At 58.6% G+C, this 15,291-nt stretch overlaps 1 protein-coding gene across 1 annotated transcript in view; it reads right to left on the minus strand.

Moving 5' to 3' along the window:
- Positions 1-6,533: 6,533 nt before the first annotated feature.
- CELSR1 (cadherin, EGF LAG seven-pass G-type receptor 1) overlaps positions 6,534-15,291 on the minus strand; it is a gene marked incomplete at its 5' end in the record, with an annotated part of 226,134 nt that continues 217,376 nt past the window's right edge. The window contains 10 exons of the mRNA XM_011984071.1: positions 6,534-6,793; positions 7,048-7,272; positions 7,776-7,925; positions 8,130-8,233; positions 8,605-8,699; positions 9,199-9,324; positions 9,929-10,055; positions 11,397-11,476; positions 11,923-12,035; positions 14,678-14,852. Coding sequence (XP_011839461.1) covers positions 6,534-6,793; positions 7,048-7,272; positions 7,776-7,925; positions 8,130-8,233; positions 8,605-8,699; positions 9,199-9,324; positions 9,929-10,055; positions 11,397-11,476; positions 11,923-12,035; positions 14,678-14,852 — 1,455 coding nt within the window. The remainder of the gene's footprint in view (positions 6,794-7,047; positions 7,273-7,775; positions 7,926-8,129; positions 8,234-8,604; positions 8,700-9,198; positions 9,325-9,928; positions 10,056-11,396; positions 11,477-11,922; positions 12,036-14,677; positions 14,853-15,291) is intronic.

The following is a 15,291-nucleotide window of genomic DNA, read 5'->3' on the forward strand; positions in this document are numbered from 1 at the left end:
CAGAGTCTGACCGCTGCCTCTGCTGGGGCCCGGGGGCTCCACATCACTGACCCCGTGGTGTGGAAAGGCAGGTGGACTGCAGACGCTGCCATGGCAACCTGCGCTCCTTTCCCTGAGGTCCCAGCTGCTCCATCCTCTGCCCCTGTATCTAGGGCTGGGGTCCCTGGTCCTAGACACTGACCAGTGTCCTCGGCTCCCTTCCTCTTGCTGGGCTGGAGCCTTAGCGTGTTGCTGGTGCCTCGAGACAGGTTCCTGCGGGGACCAGAGATGCATTCTCCTTCTCTGGGTGGGAAGGTTCCAGAGGCAGCCAGGTGGTTCGTCTTGAGGGCCTTGCCCAGATGCCCAAGTTCTTGCTGGTGCGTCAGGGTGGGGGCTGCCATGGAACCCACTGTCCATCCTGACCCCTCCTCCCATCTCCCCACTGGGTGTCCCCTGACCTGGGGCGCCCTTCTTTCTAGCCTAGGCCCCCCACGCAGCAGAGTGTCCTGAGGGTGAGGAGTGGGCCAGAACCCCACAGGCCAGGTGAGGAAACGGGGCCTGAGGTGGAGCAGCGGCCCTTGCTGGGCTGGGGAGGCAGGGGGTGCGGGGTCAGTGCTGCCCTGGCCAGGGGCAGGCCCCAGCTCTACCAGGCAGGCAGAACGCTGGCTGGTGGGACCAGACAGGCTCCTGGGGATCCTTGGCCCAGCTGGGCATGGAGGCTGAGCTAAAAGCGCCGCCTTTGTTCTGCTGGCTCAGCCCGGCACGGAACCTCCCTGGGCTCAGGGTTTCCCTGGTTTATGGCTGTGGCTGGGCCTCCATCCTGGGAACTGAGGGTGGGAGAGCCCCTGCGGGGCCTACTGCTCTGCCCTAGGCGAACCCTCCCAGGTCACAGAAACATGAGCAGGAGGGAGGAGGGGCAGCCAAGCAGAAGGTGGTATGGGCACCAGGCCAGCAGGGGTAAGGCTGCCCTCTCCAGTCTCTAGCGGGCTCTGCTGCCCTGCCAGCCTCAGGGCCTGTGTGTCGGCCAGTGGAGGAAGCGGGCACAAACCTGCCTCTGCCCCTTAGGCCCCCAGGTTCCATGGCGACTGCTTCCTGACTGGCAGTGCTCCCCTCTCCAGCATGCACAGGTGCCTGCCCTGCACCCCCATAAGGCCACTGGCCAACTCTGGAAGGCTTTGGTGCAATGCCTCAGAGATTCAGCAGAAACTGCTGGCCAGGGGGCCAAGTCTCCGGGCTGCTCTTCTGGCCTCTTTCCTACCCTCCCCAGCACCCAAGGCTGGCACACTCCAGAGGCTGTGCCCCTCAGATGACCTATTAAGGACCTGGGGGTCCCCAGGAGCGCAGGCAGGCAGGTAGCCCCAGTGGCCTGGCCGTAGCCACTTGCCACACCTGTCCATGAAGATGGTGGGGGAACATCTTCTGGGCCAAGAGCTGGATGCTTGTATACCTGCTCCCTGCTTGTAATACAAATGAAAGCAAAGTCCTCGCTCTCCTCTCCCCCATGTTGTTCCAGGATAATCTGTGACATACAGGTCCTAGGACAGTGTCCCCTCACCTCACACCTGGGAGGCTCCTGCCCGAGGCCCTGAGCTGGTTTCAAACACCTTGAGCCTGCCTTCTCCCCAGTCCCCGGCTCCCATGTTGTCCTGTGCCGGAACCTTGCCTGGGCCCAAGCCCCTTCTTGGGGATGTTTCTGTTGTTTTCTTTTCAAGAGACAAGGTCTTGCTCTGTTACCCCGTCTGGAGCACAGTCGTGTGATCACAGCTCACTGCAGCCTTGACCTGGGCCCAAGCACTCCTGCCCTGACCTCCCAAGTAGCTGGGACAACAGGCATACACCACCACACCCGGCTAATTTTAATTTTGTTTTAGAAACAGTCTTGCTATGTTGTCTAGGCTAGTCTTGAACTCCTGGCCTCAGGTGATCTTGCCTCAGCCTCCCAAAGCACTGGGACTACAGGCATGAGCCACTGTGCTAATTTTTAGCAGCTAATTTTTAAAAACTGTAGAGATGGGGTCCTGCTGTGTTGCCCAGTCTGGTCTTGAACTCCTGCCTCAGCCAGCCAGTGTTGGGATTACAGACATGAACCACTGCCTGACTCTCCTAGGGGATCTTAACAAGCTTCGTCTCCAGGCTGGGGAGCCCAGGGCGAGGCTGAAGCTGTGACTGAAGCAGCTGTAGTCACCCGTTACCTGGGCTGGGGGAGTCGACGTCCCGTGGCTTGGACGGTGTTTGTGCTGTTATCTGTTCAGACATAATCACAGAGGGGCTTGCTCTGCCCTCATCCATCGCGGTCTGCTGCGGAGGCGCTACAGAGCACTTCGTGGTCCTCACGTGGACATCCTGGCCTGGCTGACAGGCCTGCTCTGGGCTGCCTGGACTGCTTTCTCTCTCTCAGATGCTTCTAGTATTTTCCTGTTAATCGTGGCTTTGGGGCTGAGGTAGAAATATTCTATCACGTTAGCCACCAAGCATTCTGGGATGTAAACATTAGCAGGTAAACGGAGGAGAAAGCAACTTGAAAAATGACCTCAGGCGCGGGGGCGTTCATGGGTTGTTTTTTCTGTCTCAGATTTGACCCGGGGTGGCCCTAATCTGCGGTGCTGTGCAGCCAGCACCAGGACAACAACTCCAGAGAGGCCTGGGAAATGGGGGCACTGTGGACCAGAGAGGGTTGGGGTTCCCATTTTTCTCTCTTTGTTGTCACTACTTTTCCTTAAGGTGGGCCCTGTTGGGTGGAAGCGTGAGACAGTGCAGGTGGCTAGAGTGCTGGGAGAAACCCATCTTTCTGGACAGAAAACAAGAAAAGGACCCCGTAAGTGAGAAAATGCAAGGCAAGTTCCAGCAAGGAGAGAGCTGGAGAAGGGGGACCCCCAAATTCTCCACGTGAGTTGAAACACACCCCTGCCCCCACCCCACCTGTGAGTGCAGCCAACGACCCAAAACAGCATAGCCAAGGCCGAGGGCTGACCTGGGAGTGGACCTGCTGCTCGTGGAAAGAGAGAACCAGTGGGCAGAACCTAAGCCGGGTTGCCTGCTGCTGAAACACATAAAATGACACTTACAGCAACGGTGTGAACAACCCAGAGTCTAAGCTAACATTCCACATGACGAGTGAGGGTTCAACCTGCAGTTACTCAGCACACACAGAACCAGGAAAATGCAAACAGAAAAGAGATTTCAGCCCCAAGATGCTCAAATGTTCAGATTATCCCAGAATTCACAGCAGCCCTAGTTACAACCATGCTTCATGAAGTACAGGTGAACTCTTGGAATGAGTGGAAAACAAAGTGCCCAGCAGAGAAATAAAAAGGAACCTAATGGAAATTTTAAAACGCAGAGTATTTGAAATAAATTCACTGGGTGAGTTCAGTATCAGAATTAAGATGACAGGAAAAAAATCAGTGAATTTGAAGATGGAGCACCAGAAATGACCAAATCTGAAGGACAGAAAAGAACAAAGAAAGATGAACAGAGCCTCGGGGACCAGTGGGAAAACATCAGGACGTCTAACATCCGAGTCACTGGAGTCACAGAAGGAGAGGAGAAAGATCAGTACAAGAAATAATGGCAAAAAATTCCTGAAATTTGGTGAAAGACAAAAACTGCCCATCTAGGCTGTGGCAGGCCTACCAGGGAATGGAAAGTTCCAGCACAACATTCCACTGGCTGAGGGAGCATGGGACGTGGACAGCTCAGCCGCACACCCGTAAACCATCCCTTCCACGGCCACCTTGGGCGCGGGGAGGGGCGGGGGTGTTTGTGGAGAAAAACCAGCACCGCAGAAGTACAAATTCAAAAATCTTAATTTATTGTAGACTCTTCTCATTTGTAATTCCAGTGTTTTGAACATTAATAAATACACATCTGTTAAAAACCTCCAGTGTCTAATCTCTCCCATAAAGTCTTAATAAAAATAAGTTTACATTTTTCCTGTCTCAATAAAACTGACAGTTGTTTTTTGGTAACAGTTCTGACCAAATTAAAAATTACACGTCATGATGATGGCTGTGGAGTATGTGGAAAAAAAAAAATAGAACAAAACAAAAAATTACACCTCAGGGGGTGGAATCCTGGTAAAAGTCATGAAAGCAGACTGTTCGAAGACTTAAAGACCTTTTCGTACTTAGGAAACACCAGTGGCAAACGTTTAAAGGGACTAGAGTTTTGTATCTTCGAAAGACCACTCACCTGGTAAGGCACATGTATAATTCATTCAGGTGTGAGGACTTTGGGATCTCATTTCATCCTCCTGTCTGGACCATTTTCAGATACGCTTTTCCTCTCACAGGCATCTGCTAACAGTGCTCACATTTTCATCAGGGTCAGGTTTAAAACTTAGTGTGGACATCTTTGCATGTTACTTGATGTTCATCCTATTTTATGGTTTCTCCTATTTGGAAGCAGCTGTACTGATCACTTATTTGGGCGCCTGATTTGAAGAACAAAGGAAATGCTAAAATCAAACATGTCTGACAGTTCCAGCCCGTTCCACAGCCCCTCGGGCCACACTGTGCCAGCTGCCTGCCTGCAGTGGGCCCGACCTTGGTGTGAGTTTCCAAAAACAGTTTGGTAACCGTTGAAGGCTGTGGCTTTGTTCCTCTGCACAATTGGCCATTTGAAGCAAAATGAAGTAACTGGTCAGATGCCGGGGGTGGGGTGGGAACCCCTCCCCCGGGAGAGCCTCGGAGTCTCAAAAGAGCTAGAGAACTGGCAGGAGGGATGTAATGGCCTGGAGGGCCCCATCCCTCTGTCCAAATCAGGAACCTGCAAGATTTTAAGGTCCCAGGTCCCACGGGAAGCAGGAGCAAAGGACAAATCCATCCCCACCTGCAGCTGCCAGGCCACCTGGGAGGGGGTGGTGGTCAGGGAATGACCAGGTGAAAAATGACAGCCGTGTGGCAACCATGCCCCACAGCGACCTCAGCAGGGCTCCTCACACCTGCCTAGTCCTGCACTGCCCCGTCTTAAATTCACACAGCCAGGGCAGAGGGCAAAGGCACGCACAGGGAACACCAGGGACCCAGGGGGCCGGCGGGGAGGGCCCATGCCATCCTCGCTTCCTGGCCAAAGGCAGCTATAGGGCTTCTAACTGCTTGGTTTTAGCCCCACTGCTGACATATTTTCCACCTTTGATCTGCTGGGGTACCAGTTTCGTCAACACATGCCAGATTCAAGTACAACTGTGCAATCTTCTTTACACGGAAGACAGCAAGGGATCATCGCATGGATCTCCTGGGATAACAAAGTCAGCACGAATGCAAAATATATACAGGTTTCACCTCCTCAGAGTCCAATACAAATATATAAAAGTATCTACAGCTTTCCCACATAGTGAAGTGATTTTAAGACAAGGGGTGCCTTTGCAAAGGGCTGCCGGGCTTCCAGCCATGCGTCTGCACTGCCATGAGATGCCCACCTGGGCGGGGCTGGACCACAGTCTTTGGTCTGTGCCTGGCGTCCCTGAACTCTGGGCAGCCTCTGGGCCCTGTCTGGGGTCCCCTCTCAGATCTGGCTCTGGCTGCAGTCTTAGGATCCAGCGGTGCTGGCCCAGTGGTCTGCGCCTCCCTCATGCCTGTGGCCTTTGGCACTTGTCACCAGGTCTGACAGGCCCTGAGCTCCTGGGAGAGCCAAGACTTTTGTGTCTGGATGACCAGTCCGGGGGCTGCCACCATGGGGACCGCCACACTCTGGGCCCACTCCACTTCAAGGGCAGTGGCCCCTCGGGCTCCAAGCTCTGAGGGCTCAGTGATGCCGAAGCCTGTGTGGGGGTGACGGGCTTGCCTCACGGTTTCCTGATGGTTCAAATTGAAGTTTCATTACTGCCTCTGCGCGTGGGAAGAAGCCATCAAGCAGGTGAAGGGTCATTGAGGGTAGTGGCTGGGTGGGGCCCAAGGTCACACAGGGGCAGGATCCCCCCATCAGGGTAGAGGGGGCATCTGGGGGCTCCAGGGAGGGTAAGCTCATGTTGGATGTTGCTGCCTTTGGGAGGCAGGAGAGGGGACCAGGACTAGCCTGTGGGCTTCTCTGCTGCCGGTCTCTCAGCAGAGCACAAGGAATCCGCGTTAGAAACCGGCCATCTCTACGGTGACTTTTGGGAGGGGCATCCTGAAGACCTGGCTTCTCCCTTGAGAGTTTGGAAGGAGGGAGGAGGGGCCAGGACCCCAGCTCCAGCCCGCCCCCTTCACCCCGGGCATTCCGGGACCCTCAGTATCCTTAGTTGCAAGGTGGGTGGCAGTGGTCCAGAGCGGAGACAGTGCTGATCAAATGCAGAGCCCAGCACTTTAGGTCCTAGCATTTCGGGGCTGGCCAGGGCTTCAGAGTCCCAGAGGCCTGAGACGTGCCCCCAGGATAGGGGGTCTGCTCGTCTCCGGGGGATCCCCCTGACCTCAGCTGCAGCACGCCCCCCTACAACCCCGCATCCCTGCCTGGGCTTCCTCTGCACTCAGGGCTCCAGGTGAGATGGGTGCCAGGTCCCTGACCACTGCCCCCTTTCTCTCCTGACTCAGGACAAGGGGGAAGTGGGTGACCCCCGCTCTGGAGGCCCGGGCTACTCACTCGGAGTCTGAGCCGTCGGCCTGGACGCTCCCGGTGCGCACGTTCATGGCCATCCCGTTGAGGTGCTCACGCCCCGGCTCCCTCCCGGGGTTCTTGACGGTGATGGCGCAGTCAGGGCCGCCAGAGCCCAGGGAGGACGTGCGCGAGGATGTGGGGCTCTGCTCACAGTCGGCCAGCTTCTCCCGGAGCCAGCCCTTCAGCGTCTGCTCTGTCAGCATCAGCGGCGGTGGGTAGGTGACTTTATTTTTCAAGATGCCTGGGAGGAGGAGGCGCGACAAGGTCACATCCGGGTGATGCTGCCAGGGACAGCTGCTAGGCTGCGTGCATCGGAGCCAGCCTCAGCCCCTGTCCTTCCTCCTGGTTCCCCAGGTCCCAGGGCTAGGCTGGAAGGCCACGTCTGTTCTGCCCAGGCCCTGACCTGCCCCACCAGCCCCACCCCCACCTCTGGACCAGGGACTGGCCCTTCTGGGTCCTCCAGCCTTTCACTGCAGCCCCGGCTTCCCCAGGCACCTTTCCTCTGCTCTGGAGGCTGGCAGCTAGCAGGCCTGGCCATGCCCCCGCTCTCCCGGTCTGGGGGATTCTCTCCACGGTGACTGCCCTGCTCCTCGCGGTGCAGCTCCACGCTGACCTTGGTCTCCACCTTCAGGCGGGGCTGGTCGCCTGGGTCCTCACTGTCACTCTCAGCCAGGCTCTGGTCAGGCCAGGTGGCCGGAACGTGGTTGGCCACAGCATCCCCTGAGGCATGAGAGCGGTGCTCAGCAGACAGCAGCACTGCCACTCGAGCTGCGCCCCTGAGAGCCATGGCTCTGGCAGGTCCCGGGTGGCTCTGACCCACCTCTCCACAACCTGTAGGCCTGGTAGGGCTGAACCCTAAAGGTGGGGAAACTGAGGCCCAGGAGGGAGAGTCCTGGCAGCAGGGCCCTTGCTGGGATCCCCCGCTGCATCTGTACCAGTAACCACACATGGCTATCCACCCCCGGCAGCCTCACCTGGACCTTGCGGTGACGGTCCACAGAGAACCCCCGAGATTTCCTGCCTCTGCTCCAGGGATTGGCATGGAGGAGCAGAGGCTGTGGGGGAACCCAGCCAGAGTCCCCCCCCCCACCCCAGGCTGTCCTTTCATGTGGCTGCAGTGCTGCTGGGCATATCTTGGGAGGAAGGGACCCAGCCATGGCCAAGACCTGCCCCGAGCCTGCTGTCCACAGCCCAGCCTGGCCCAATGTGCCCCACACGCTCACCTTTGGGGGTGCTATGGATGGCGCCCCTGGCCGGGTCCCATTTTTCCTCAGCCCCCACCCCGTCGTCCTCGCTGTCTGATGAGTGTGAGGAGGCATAAGAGCTGCTCTGCTCATCCAGGGACAGCTCGCTATCTGAGTCGGAATCATGGCCTGTGGATGAGCGGGGAACAGGGAGGCTCAGGCCCTGGGAGGTGCAGGGGTCCCGCCGAGGCCAGGCAGAGCCACTGGGCCCCTGGCATGCTGACACTGCGCATGGCGAGGCTGCTAGTGCTTCTTCAGGGGCGGAATCTCCAGTGACCAAAGGGACGTGGGAAAAACAACCCCGGGGATCCTCCCCCTCCGGGGAAGCCATACCGGGGGGGTCCTTGGAGCTCCTGGGCACGAAGGATGCGTCTGGCTCTCCGTGGCTGCCCCGCACCAGCCCAGAGGACACGCTGAGCTTCTGGACTCCTTCATCCCTAGAGAGGCCGGGGAAAGGTGGGGCTCAGTATCATCCCTCAGGGGACAGGAAGTGCTGGAAAGTTCTCCGGAAGATTCTCTGCCCCCACCCTTCTGTGTTACCATCAAGAGCACAGACAAAAGAGGCTCCCAGTGTGTGGGGGAAGGTGGTAGGGGAAAGGTTGGGGGGGAGAAGGTTGGCGGGGGAGAAGGTCGGCGGGGGGAGAAGGTCGGCGGGGGGAGAAGGTCGGCGGGGGGAGAAGGTCGGCGGGGGGAGAAGGTCGGCGGGGGAAATGTGATGTTGGTTGAATGGCAGGACATAGATGGGGGTGGCGCCAAAGCCTGAGGGAGCTCGAGAGCTACCTCCCCGAACCTGGAGCTGCAGCCTGACCTGACAGTGCTATCCAGCGAGGCGGTGGACTCGCCCAGGTCCGTGCGCAGCATGTCGGGCCCATCGCCGAAGGTGGTGTTGCAGTTGAGGGAGCGCTGGGGGGAGGCGAAGGGCTGGTCACTGCCAGGTGGAGGCCACCACATGACCACCACGGGGGATGACTCTGTCCCCACGGCAAACCCCCCACACCCACACCCTGGCTGGGCCCCTCCTCAGCACACAGGAGGAGCCGGCCCCAGTCAACCCTCACTGCAAACAAGAGCCTCCTGGCAGCTGAAGGAAGCGCATCCTGGCCCACACTGTGGTCAGGGTTGCTGCCCTCCCTATAGCCACTGCTTCTGGTCAGGGTCCTCGGTGGTCCTGGCCCCCTCTTTCTAAGGCCTGGAAAAGCAGGGCTAGGACGCGACCGAGGCCCCATCTGGCCGATTCTATCACTCTCTGGTTCTGATGCTGGCAGCAATACCGTGCTCCGTGGGCGGCTCTGCTATCCCCACCATGAGGGGCACACAGGCTGCGGGGCTGGGGCTGACGCGTGATACTCCTCCCTCACCACTCAAGATGCCGCCCAGCTTCCAGTCCCAAGGTGCCTCTTACCGTCAGCAGGGTGGCCCTGGTGGTGGTAGAGTCCTCCAGGTGTAGCTTCCTCCCGCCGAGCACACCCTTCAGGTGCTTCCGGACCTCCTGGTTAAGCACGCAGTGGAAGAGGAGGACGAAGGGGCCCTGGAGGGAGGAAGGCGGGGTCAGCACCTGCTGCTGCCTCCCTAGGCACCTGCCCTTAGGCGCCCCAGCACAGATGCGCACACAGCCTCGAGTGCACACCGCCAGGCCGCGGGGCCCAGGACACAGCCAGGCCTCCCCTCCTCAGGGGCTGCTGCTTTCTCGGGGGCAGGTTGGGGAGCTCAGAAACTGAGATGCCTGGGCTGGACCCCCGGTGTGCTGGAGGCATTGAAGGCCCCAGCTCAGACCAGTCTTCTGGGCACTCCTTTCACAGCCCTCGGGGCCCTCTGGTGTCCCCGCTGTGTCGTAAGTCCACTTGCTGGCCAGCCCTTAGTATGACCAGAAATGGCCACTTCTGATCCTTGGAGACACAAGTGGACTTGTGCTGGCCTGGCACTGGGGTCATCGTCCCCAAACACAGTGGGGAGGAGGCACCAGGCCCTGTGCTGGTTGCAAAAGGGGCTGAGTCCTTGCAGCCACAGGAGGATCCCACGCGAGGCCCAGGCAGGGCTGGTTTGAGACCGCAGGCCTCCACTGCCTTGCATCACAGCAACGGTGCCACGGCGGCCAGGCAGGGGCCCCCACAGGCAACTCAGCCGCCACCTACCTGTAAGCCACTGAAGATGGCAAAGAGGTAGTGGAAGCTCAGTGCATCGCGGTTCACAGCCAGCAGCCCCAGCAGCCAGGTGGCGCTGATGAGCAGCAGCAGGAGGAAGGCGGTCCTCAGCAGGAAGCTGCGGGAGAGCAGGATCAGGCCTGTGCCCACCGCCACCACCTGCTCCCTTCCTCCCTCCCTCTCTGCGCATCCGCCCATCTGTCCGTCCGCCTGTCCACCCAGCCGTCATCCACCTTGCTGCCTTCCTCCCCCGTAGCCAGGAACAGACTCATCTGGGAACCAGACAGAGCTTGTGTTAGTGGGGATGGTGGTGGAACAAATTAGGAAGCAAATAAATGACAAAACAGGAGCCGTGACGACTACACCAGGCCAGGGGGCCTGAGCCACGCCCATGGCTGCACTAGCTCCTGTGAGACACCTGTGGAGAGGCGAGAGGAAGAGCCCAGGGCCTGCCCTTGACGAGCTGTGACCCTGCAAGCAGCTTCCTGAGCTCTGCCTCAGTCTCCCCATCTGTAAAAGGGGAAGGCAAAGGCGCATCCCCTCCCAGGGTTCAGAGGGGATGGAGTGAATCAGGGTGACAGAGCCCGCAGGTCCACAGGTCAGGGATGGCACTAAAGATAAGGAACTGACAAGGCCCCAGACCCCCCGTGTAATCCCCACATCTGGCCTTCCAGGCCACTCACCGCCCCTCCCTCTCCACCCTCGTGGGCCGGGAGCCTCACACTCCTCCTGGCAACCCAGCCCCCGTGCAAGCATTCTCCCTTCGCCCATCCCTGGCTCAGTCCCATCTGTCAGGTCACCAGCAGATGCCAGGTCACCAGGGGCCACCTGGTTGTCTGACAGATGCCCCTGTCATCCCCTCCTGACCCTGTCATGGCTCCTGAACGCTGTGCTGAGTCCTCCCACAGTGCCACCTGCTCCTTTGGGGGCCTCGTAGGTTCCCTCTCCTCCCTAGAACACTGGAGGTTCCCTCTGTGCTGGGCCCCTGTTCCGCTGCACCCTCTGATGGTGGGGCTCGGGGGGGGCCTCCACTCCAGTGGCCCCAGCAACACCCTCATCACCCATCAGAAAGTTCCATCTCCCCCACCCCACCCATCTCCACCCTGGTGATTCCAGGCAGCCCAATGCTTCCGTGCCAGGCAGGAAGGACTGAGGCCCAGGGTTGGCTGCCAGCTCCCTCCCCTCAGCTAACCTCCCCCAACTCCCCTCCCCTCAGCTAACCTCCCCCAATTCCCCTCAGCTAACCTCCCCCAATCCCCCCTCCCCTCAGCTAACCTCCCCCAGCCCCTGCAGATGCAACGTGGGAAACCTCTCTCGAGCCCTGGTGCTCACCCAGCTGCCCCCAGCCCTCCTCCATGAGGCCCACATGCCCTCGTGGGGCCCCACCCCACAGAGACTGGACGTCGGGGTCTCAGGGCCCAGCTGACATGGCTGGCCGGTCAGGTTCTGCCCCACTTACACGATCCCTTTTTTCCCATAATAATGGTGTTTTCTTTGGCAGGTAACCTTTGCAGATAGGACAGAAGTGACTGTGTTGATCTGAAAACAAAACAAGCCGATCGATGTCAGGTGGCAGACTCTTCAGTCTTGTCACTGCAGACCTTCAACTGCCAAAAGCACCTGAAGCCCTTTGCCCTGCATCTCAGGAAGGGGTGTCTGGGTGAGGAGGACCCGAGCCCTGGCCTGTGGGACCAAGCACAGCTGTCCACCCACTGCCCCACAGGGCCCACCACACCCAGCCTGCCTGTGCAGGACCCTCCTGGGTGCTGGACGCAGACGGTCTCGTGTGGACACGACGCGAGACCCGAACCCACGATCAGAGGGCGAGGTTGGGGAGGGGCCTGGTGGCTTTGCTGTCACAAGATGGCCCTTCCTGCCCCGCTTCGGCTGCTCAGAGGAGTTCGTGGCCCCAGCCAGCCCAGAGCAGTCCTTCTAGCTGACGCATGCTCGGAGCACCCGGACTCCCGTGAAGGCCCCACACTCACAATTATAACGGCTCCGATGGGCCCCGCAAAGCTCCAAATCAGCGTGTCTTGCAGGGACAGCCAGCAGAAGTCCGGGTTTCCGTAGCCCTGGGGGTCCAGGCCGACCGCCAGTCCTGAACACAGCGGGGAGGAAGGGAAGGGTGAGGGCCGCGTGCCCAGTGGCCACCCCATGCCAAGGACCAGCCAGGGTGGGGTGAAATGGGAGACTCAGCATGTCTCTTCTTAGAGGAAAGAGCAAGGAGTTTGGGGAGCCAGCCCAGGGACCCTCTGAGCACAGTCTCTCCGTGTGGGGTCTCAGGCTCACCGGCCTAGGTGGCAGAGGCCTATCTGGGCCGGGGGCTGCTGAGGAAGACCAGAGACCCTGGAGGGTGGCAATGAGATGGTGCAGGAGGGATCATGAAGGCAGACGGTGCTTGGGAGGGCCCTGCCAGCTGGGCCATGTAGAGGTCAGAAGGCTGTGATGGACCCAAGGTGCAAGGGATGAGGCCCCAAAACAGATGGAGGACGACATCATGTATGGGGGCCATATGTGAGCGGGTGGGGGACGCATACACCCCCATACCACATCCAACCATGTGCACATGCCATACACACGTACATACCCTATACACATGCATGCACACACGTGTGCAGACACGCATCACAGATATACATACCATACACATGTGTACACCACACACACCCCCGAAACTGCCTCAGCACTGGGCTTGCTATGTGAGCTGCCTGTTTAAATAGGGGAAGAAACACTCTGAAGCAGTCGCCACTCCTAACCATCGTGTGACAAGCCAGATCCGCCTGTCCATGCAGAGCATCAAGGTGACACTTGGGACAGGAGCAACCAGGTGTGACCTGGTCTTTCTATGTCCCTCACCCCACCTTGGCCTAGGCTATGCTCCTCCCCATTCTCCTTAAATATTTAAAAGATCCCGGCTCCCTGCTGCTTAACACCCTCCAGGACTTCCCACTGTCCTTTGGAGGAGCCAGTTAACCAGGACCACCCAGGACAGTCAGGGAAGCCCCAGATGGCCGGGCGAGGCAGCGGCCACTGACCAGCGTCTGCAGCTCAGTCTGAGGCTCCCCGGGAGTTAAGATCTTGTGCGAGACAAACCTAAGTGTTAAACACCACAAACCAAACCAAAACCCGTTTTTAAAGCAAGTAGGAAACGTGAGCTATCTGGACTTAGAATCCAAAGGGCAGAGGCATCGCAGAGACCTGCTCTGCCTGGGCATCGAGGCAGCTTTTACACAAAGCCATACGAGCCCCTTTCTAGGCCACATTCTTCATCTCAGCGTCTCTCACAGTAAGCACCTAATCTAGGCAAGGTATGGCCTGTCACGTCAGGAAGTGGCAGCTGCTACCTCACCCAACCTGCCTCCACCTCAGCGGCCCTGGGGGGAGGTGAAAAGGTTCTTCTCGCTGTGGAGACCAGGACAGTCCAGCAAGTGACCATGGCACTGGCCCCAGGGTGGCTGCTGGGTGCTGCCCTGGGGGCAACTCCCCCCACCCCCGTGACTCTGGCCTCAGACTGCGTCTAATCCCCAGAACCCAGGGATTACCCAGGAAAAGGGGTTCTTCTTCTTGTGAATAAAGGTGGATCTTTCTCAGTAGGGAGCAAACTGACTTTGATTTTTAGCAAAACGTGTGCTGAGGAAGTACTGTTTGTTCTACTCACTGATTCACTATTTATTCATTCATCCACTCACTCATCACATCCACGCATTGCACCCACCCAGCCACTTAATTTCATTGTCATCCATTAGCTACCCATCCATCCACCCACCCATTTCATCCATCCCTCCATCCACCCACTCATTTCATCCATCCCTCCATCCACCCACTCATCTCTCCATCCCTCCATCCATCCTATTCATCCACTCACTTATCCCATCCATCCATCCATCCATCCATCCATCCACCCATCCATCCACTCACTCATCTCTCCATCCCTCCATCCATCCACCTATTCATTCACTCACTTATGCAATCCATCCACCCACCCACCCACCTATCTGCTCACTCATTCCTCCACCCACCCACTCACCCCTACCCATCCATCATCTACCCAACTCACTCAACCCCCACCCATCCATCTACTCACCCCTCCACCCATCCATCCATCCTCTCACCCCATCCATCCATCCACTCACCCCCTCCATCCACCCATCCATCCACTCACCCCATCACCCATCTATCCACTCACCCATCCATCCATCCACTCACTCACCCCCCCATCCATTCACTCCCCAATCCATCCAGCCACTCACTTACCCCCCCATCCATCCATCCATCCACCCACTCACTTCTCCATCCATTCACCCACTCACTCACCCCTAATCCATCCAGCCACTCACTTACCCCCCATCCATCCATCCATCTACTCACCCCCCACCAATCCATTCATCCTCTCACTCACCCCCCCATCCATCCACCTGCCCACTTAGGCACTCACTTGCTCTTCCCTCCATCCCTCCCATGCATAGACGTGGAACTTTTGTCTGTTAGGTGCTGCAGAAATAACCCTGAACAGACCTGGACCCAGCTCTCAAGGAGCTCACACCTTACAGAAGACATTGCCCCAGGTGTCTGCAATTGCCCCTGTGCGTGCAGACAAGTATGCAGGGCCGGGGCCTCCTCTGCTGGGGGCTGGACAAGCATTGGGGCTGGGCAGGGAAGAGAAAGGAGGACAGCTCTCCTGCACAGCTGGGTCTTTTGGAAATCTGTGTTTTTACGCGGGGCCACTCTGTGCATCCTCACCTGTGACAATGGCCGGGATGCCCCAGCCCACGACGTAGTAGAACCGCATGGGCCCCGTGTCGATGTTGCGTGCCTCAGTCAGCATGCGGTAGACATGCAGGCTCTCCACGAGGGTCCAGGCAAAGGTGCTCATGTAGATGTAGTGGAGGAGGATGGCGACCACCGTGCACAGGAACTGCGCAGGGAGGGGCCGGACTCAGCGAGGGCCCCTGCATCCCAGGCTGAGGCCAAACAGGCATGAGAGAGGGGTGGGGGGGTGGGAGAGCTAACAATTCAGACCACCCTACGTGTCTGTCCTCAGCTGAGCAGGGCTACATGTCTGGCCAATGGCTGAGAGCCAGGAATTGAAAATCAACATCACAGGGCAGCTGAGCCAGCAGGTGAGAGAGCCCTGCCTGTCTGAACACAGAAAGCGGCATGAGAATGACAGAGAGACCAGCCTCCGAGGCCACAAACACAAACCCAGTCCCACATGCTACATGCTGCATGCTGCGGAACTGCACTTGAAGATGTGGCCCCGGGGCAGCTTCACACCCAGTGCTCTGGGGAGGGGCAGCTTCACACCCAGTGCTCTGGGGAGGGGCAGCTTCACACCCAGTGCTCTGGGGAGGGGC

The sequence above is a fragment of the Mandrillus leucophaeus genome, unplaced genomic scaffold (assembly GCF_000951045.1).
Source record: "Mandrillus leucophaeus isolate KB7577 unplaced genomic scaffold, Mleu.le_1.0 Scaffold26, whole genome shotgun sequence".
NCBI lineage: Eukaryota > Metazoa > Chordata > Mammalia > Primates > Cercopithecidae > Mandrillus > Mandrillus leucophaeus.